Raw genomic sequence first — 6,898 nt, 5'->3', positions numbered from 1 at the left:
TTTAATTTGTGTTGTATTATATTGCTATCCATACCCGATGTTAACAGTTTTTTTAAAATTAATTGTGTTTTTATTGTAGTTTATATATATTGAATACTTTAAAAGCATAAAATGATGCGCGCGCAACTAATGTAAAATTTATTTAATTTATTTATAAATTCATATAAAACTTACTTGAAAAATATTGAAACTTAAAGTGATCACTCCTAATATTATTAATAAGAAGAACGACATCTCAAATTTAGATATTAAATAATCTGAGAATCTTTAAAAATAAGAAAATATATTATTACGCATACTGTATATATGTATTATGGAATAGATACCAACTTCATAGCTTTACGATGAATATCTATAGCATAAATTATATCCTTGTGAATCAAACTCTCTTTTGTAAATTAATATCTTGCGATATATAATTCTGCATTGCATTCTTGATACGGTAACTATGAATAAATTTACAAAATTAGTTTTAAGATAGAATGATTTTAATCTTAATTCATATAATATGCAGTCAATTAAAGACTGCAACGTTTACAATATTATATAAAGGCTAATATAAGTAAGTTAGCATTTGTATATTTTTTAGATTATTAAGGATATTTTATTTTGTTATACTCTTGTTTAAGTAATACTTCATACAGTTTTAAGCGTTTTATAAAATAAATCATACTTTAATATTTTTAATAATATTTATATAACTTTTTGAGATGTTTTTCGTATTTTAGAGTCGCTTTTCTATTAAAACTTTATGAAATTTAAAAGAAATTATTATTAATGTAACTATTTAAAAGAATTTTTATTTGTATTTGAAAGAATGTGTAGTTTCAAATACGGAATAAAGTTTATTGCAAATTTTCAATTATTTTAATAGCAGAATTAAAATAATATTATTCACTTATATCCTGTTAAATTCATATCAATTATGTCTTCATCCTTGAAAATAATTATTTTACGTTTCGAGAGAACAATTAAGTTGATTAAACAATCCATGTAATTTTAATAACAATTTCATAAATTTTGGATATGTTGTATATAAAGAGTGATTCATTTATTTAATGAGATAATTAATTCATCTTTCCGATATATTATTTCGATAATCCAATATAATATACTATTTCAAAATTGCACAAAAATAATATATAATTATTTTCAACCTTAATATTTTAATTTTGAGTTATTCTTCTGAAAACGATCATGCTCCGATTTGAGTCAAATTTTGTAAATAGGTTCCTTGTAGCTATAAAAGGAGTATATGAAAAGAATTTTTGGCGATTCGAAAATTAAGGCACTTTTTAAGCTCTTTTTCGTGAAAGTGAAAATTACCTTTAGACAGCTTGTTTCAAAAGATAAATATCTAGAAAATCGGCAACCTCACCAATGACCTCAATCTTGACATATGTAATCAAGATTATGACTTTGAGTAACCTTTAATAAGTTTTAATTGGTGAAGTTTTATTAATTTCACAAATGTATATGTACACACACACACACGCGCGCGTGCGTGCACGCAAGGATGCAAGGGGGGCCGAAGGCCCCCCTCCCGCAAACACTCCGCCTGTAGGGGCCGCATTGCGAAGACTTCAATCACAATGGATATATGCTGTAAGTTGTAAAGCGAGGTCCACCTTGCCTACCAGCTGGGTAGTTGCGGGAGGAGGAACTGAAAGTGATGTGGTGTAGTTCTCTAAATTCTACATAGGTTTGTAACTTTCCTCGTTTCGCGTGGAAAGTTACAAACCTATGTAGAATCTTACTTAATAATAGACTCCGCTTCGCGCTGACTCATGGATGGTGTATATATGTAATATATATGTAGTAACTAAAATAATCAAGAATATGACCATGAAAATATATAGCAAAGTCATTTCAACTGTCTAAAGATAATATTCACTTTTAAGAAAAAAAGCTTAAAAAATACCTTAATTTTCGAGTCGCCAAAAATCCATCTCGTATACTTCTTTTGTACCGAAAAGGAATCTATTTACAAAATTTGACTCAAATCGGAGCATGATCGTTTTCGGAAAAACAGTCTAATTTTGTATTAATACTTTACTTAGCAATTCTAAACAGTCCGCAAAAATGTTGAAAATATGTAATGAGCATTGTCCCAGTAGCTACTACTGCAGCAATTCCTACGTAGTAAGCAACATTTATATACAATTGCCGTAAATATTGCTGGGAATATTGTTTTTGTTTTACAAAATTAGTCTGTATATGACGATGTCGAAACTTCTCTGCTGTTAAAATAACGTCAAAAAAATCCGACCAGATAGGAGCAGATATATGAACGCATATCATGAAGAAGAAAGACGCTAAATAAAAATATAAACAAGTAATATGTTAATATTATAGCAATAAAAACTCGTGCACTTTAAGCGCTATATGACACTTTACATAATTTAAAATACTTTTATTTTATGTAAAGGCTTTTATAATAAACTTAGCTCATTAATGAAATTGAAAAATGTATTATGAAACGAAATTAAAGAAACATTTTCTTACTTATTAAACTAATCGTATAATATTTCGCATTGTTTCCATATTTTTCAATAATCATGAATTCATTGTTGTCCTTTATATCATCATAAATAAGTTGGAGTTGTTTCATTAAATATATTACCTATATTATTTGTAACAAGCTTTTATTCTATTTATCTTTTTGTAAAATACAATAAGGTCTACTACGAAGTTTTAAAATAAATGTTTATTTATTATGAACCTACATTACGATATAATAAATATTTGACTTACTGTCTCGTCATTAATGTAAAACGAGTTGTATGTTAGTATGAAACCAATGCAAGCAAATGCGGGAGATAGAATCTTAATAACAATGTCAATAGTAAACTTTGAAGTTAGAAATATTGTAAACTGTAAATAATAATTTTCTTCAAAATAATTATATAATAATTAATTTATAATAATAAATAATTATATAATAAATAATTTATATAACAAGTATCTTTATTCTTGATTAATAATTTATAAATTCTATGTTGTTATAGTTTACTTATCTCATGGCAATATAATAAATTAATTTTATATAATAATTTTTTAAATAAATAATTTTATGTAAGAGAGAGACAAATATATCGTATTAGTGATATAATTATATTTACATTATTACATTATGGTATTAATAAATATATTTCTATATTTATATTATTATATATAGTCTCAAATATAATACATTACAAATATACAATTTTATTTTTTTATAATAAAGTATTCAATGCAAGTTGAATGTAAAAGTAAGAAATTATCATAAAGACGATGAGATAATATACTTACGACATTAGAATATATTATAGTTAATATATTTAATATATACAATATATTAAATAATATATTTAGGTTAAAATATATTCTTCATAATTTTCGATAATCATAATTTTCGATTTTTTATAAGAAATCTTTACATATTACCACTCATATACAAGTTTTAATAAATTATATTAATAAACATTTGTCAATATTATAAATATCTTTATTTTATACATTATAAATTTAGAAATAAGATAAAATCAAAATATATTTTTATGAATATATAAATAAAGAATACTTCAAATTATTTAATTGCACTTTTTCGGAGTTTCAGAAGTATCCCCAATATTCAATTGCTGATATTTCAATTAATATCTTTTTAAACAAATTTATTGAGAAATGTTGCTAGGTAGAAAAAAAAATATCTCACGTATGTACGCAAGCACACATACACACATAAACGAAATTAGATTTTAGAATTCATATAATGTATACTATAATTAAAATATATTTTAATACATACTTGAGATATAATAAGGATTGCTTCGATGCTAAAAAAACAGATTGATTGAAATCGTGTAAACGCTGATTTCTGATAAGGCCATAAACCAATAGTCAACAGTAAAATTCGGTTAAGATTAAAATACCGATCTTCAATACTGATCATCTCTCTGCTAGCATTAGAACACATTTGACAAGGATGAAGTCGACGGACATTTGCTTATCCCCACCATTAAATTGGTTGATCAGATATTCTCAAAGTCCTTTTTTCTAGTATGAATTATTACGCTCTATATCATATAAGTTAATTTTCGTAAAATGTACCATAATTGTACCAAATGCAACACGAAAGGACACGGAGTATGACTATAGAACGGAACACCTGTAATTTAATATTATTTTGTTGAGGGGCAGCCGTCGATTAAGCGATCGATTTAACGCCGAATGAAATTAAACACGTGTTGTTTTCACATAACATTAAAAAAGTGAAATGGAAAAAAGTGTGTGGGTTACGAAAGTGACGCAAGCGTAGTTATCATTTTTTCAACCGCTCATATCCACGTATTTAGATATAGTATATGTTTCTTTGTACTATATGCAATCCTCCAGAATAAACGTACTTTAAAACTGTAATATTATTAATAATTATAAACTGTAACATTATTATTAAATGTGAAAGCATTATTTGTTATTGTTTTCTAATAACTACATATTTTTTTTGTATATATTTAAAATTTACTTATTTTATTTTGTATGTATGTGTTTGTTGTGTATTATGATTATATTGTGCGTGTTTTGCAGGCCTTCAAATCATGCGTTTTAGCAACGTCTATAAAAATAAGGCAATATTGTTTGTCTAAATACTGTCCTCTTAATTTTTTAACTATTTCGAAATTGTTTTCTATGAGCCCTTGAATTATGTATGATGTTGTGTAAGGATGGTGGACACGCATACAGAGGATTATTTATCGACAAAACAATAATACGTAATGGGATATCTTTTTTGTGGATTTCGGTTAAATTATGGGGGAGTATGCCATCGCTAAGAAATAAAGATTTCATTTTATCCGGAGAAATATAATATAATTTCGCTTTCTCTTATTACTTATTTCATGAACGTGAATTATTGAGGATTGGAACAACGATTAATCATTAAATTAATTAATTTTTTTCATTTATGAAAATATTGTTATTATAAATTTTCATTTTATTGATATTAAATTTATACACTTTTATTTGTTATATTTTATTTGTTTGACCATAGAGTATATTATTTTTGGTAATTATTTACTACTATACGGACCCTCTTCCGATTTCAATAATTCTCACTTATGTTATCATAATCATCACTCTGATGATTAATGTTGCCAAGGTTTTAGTAGGTGGTCATTGTTTATTATTCAAAAAATATAAACAAAAGAAGTTTCATAAGTTCATTAATACATTTATCAAAAGAAAAGTCAATTGTTGCATAATTTCACATAGATTTGTAATTTTCTATACAAAGTGAAGTGTATCCCGCATCAAACACCGATTAGGTTAGGCTATATCTTCTGAGAGTGGAACCCCCTGTAGGGGGGAGGCAGAACATACTGTACCTACGCATGTACTTCCTAAGATGAAGCAAAATTTATTCTTAATGGAAGTCAAAATTAAGTAAACTTTTCTAAGAATTAATCTAGGCTTATACGAGTAATTTAAAACAAATGGATATTGAAACATATTTTTATTTATTGAAATCAAATCATAATAAATCTAAGATGGAACGCATACAATTCTAAAAATAAAAAATATAAAAACGCATTGGGACGTTTCGACAATTACTTTTGTCTCTTCAGCCAATATTAATAAATTTTAACAAAATTTTGGACGTTACATCGAACTTACAGTTACTTAATATTATGCATTTTTTTGTTGTAAAATGTGTTGGGAGTGTCAGATGATGTCTTCGGTCGGTCTCCAGATGCAATGATTGTTGCAGAAATTGATGTTTGTCTATGTAAAAGATGTTGGTTTTTGTCAGATTAATGCGTTATAAAGTCAAAGCTAGATGGTAGTCATGAATTAAATAAATCTCATACCAATTTCCGCATTTCTCATTGCAAAAACTTATGAAGAATGACACAATCATTGATTCTATTTTTTAACATTGATGTTATATTGAATTGTGTTTCTCATACCTGACGGATAGATACTGACAAAGCGCAGATATACAGTGTTATTTATAAATAGTCTATGTTATTGTTTTTAAACATCATTAGCACAAATTAGATGCTTTTTGGGTATTAACGTTCAACAACGGAAAATATGCACGATCCAATAAATCGCAGTTCTCCATGATGTTTAAACCATTTTTTGTTTGTTTATGTGAATTGATTCTGCAATCAATCTTTTGTAATAGTGCGGTTCGCTCTCTAATATTTTTGTGTTCTCCCAATCTATTGTATGGTTTTTATCTAAAATATGTTTGGAAATAACCGTAAATTTTGCGTTGGATTGATAAAAATTGTTTTTATGTTCTTTTATTCTGGTTTTTAACTGTCTTTTTGTTTGTCCTACCTATGTTGCATCACAGTTCTTGCATTGAATTTGATATATGATATTATTGTTGTTATGTGAAGGAGTTTTATCCTTGTGAACTTTAATGAATTTATTCAATCGATTAAAACATTTGTATCCTATGTCGAACGCTGTGTTTTTTAATGATTTACTAACTAATTCAGACAGGCCTTTTATGTAGGGTATGGCTATAAGTTTTTTCTCTTCTGTAATGTCTGTCGTCTCTTGTGTCTCTTTTGGATTGATTTTCAATTTATTGTTTATTAAATATTTAATTCTTTTGTGAGCGTGTTTGAAAATAAAATCTAAGGGAAATCCGTTATCCATTAGTATGTTTATGTGCAATTGTAAATTTTTTTGATGGAATGTGGGATGGGAGAGGAGTAATGCTCTGTCAATCAAATTGTAAACGATGCCTATTTTATGACACGTGGGGTGAGTATGTATTTTATGACACGTGTAGTACCTATCTAATCTAATATCATATGGTTGTTTGTGTCTATAATGATTTTTAGATCCAAGTTTAAAAACTCCGATTTTTTTCTATTTCCAAAGTATATATTATTCTTTT

General features: G+C 26.6%; 1 protein-coding gene across 1 annotated transcript; it reads right to left on the bottom strand.

Annotated features, from left to right (window-relative positions):
- Positions 1-379: 379 nt before the first annotated feature.
- LOC112639689 lies at positions 380-4,005 on the bottom strand. The gene is made up of 5 exons (XM_025414529.1): positions 3,791-4,005; positions 2,755-2,874; positions 2,506-2,623; positions 2,057-2,315; positions 380-446 (listed from the first exon to the last, which is right to left on the bottom strand). The coding sequence occupies exons 1-5, from the start codon at positions 3,956-3,958 to the stop codon at positions 380-382; spliced, it is 732 nt and encodes a 243-aa protein (XP_025270314.1). The 5' UTR covers positions 3,959-4,005.
- Between the last annotated feature and the right edge of the window lie 2,893 nt (positions 4,006-6,898).

Source organism: Camponotus floridanus, unplaced genomic scaffold (genome assembly GCF_003227725.1).
Source record: "Camponotus floridanus strain SB8 unplaced genomic scaffold, Cflo_v7.5 scaffold82, whole genome shotgun sequence".
Lineage (NCBI taxonomy): Eukaryota > Metazoa > Arthropoda > Insecta > Hymenoptera > Formicidae > Camponotus > Camponotus floridanus.
The sequence above is the reverse complement of the archived record's forward strand: the minus strand, read 5'-3'. Positions and strand labels throughout refer to the sequence as shown.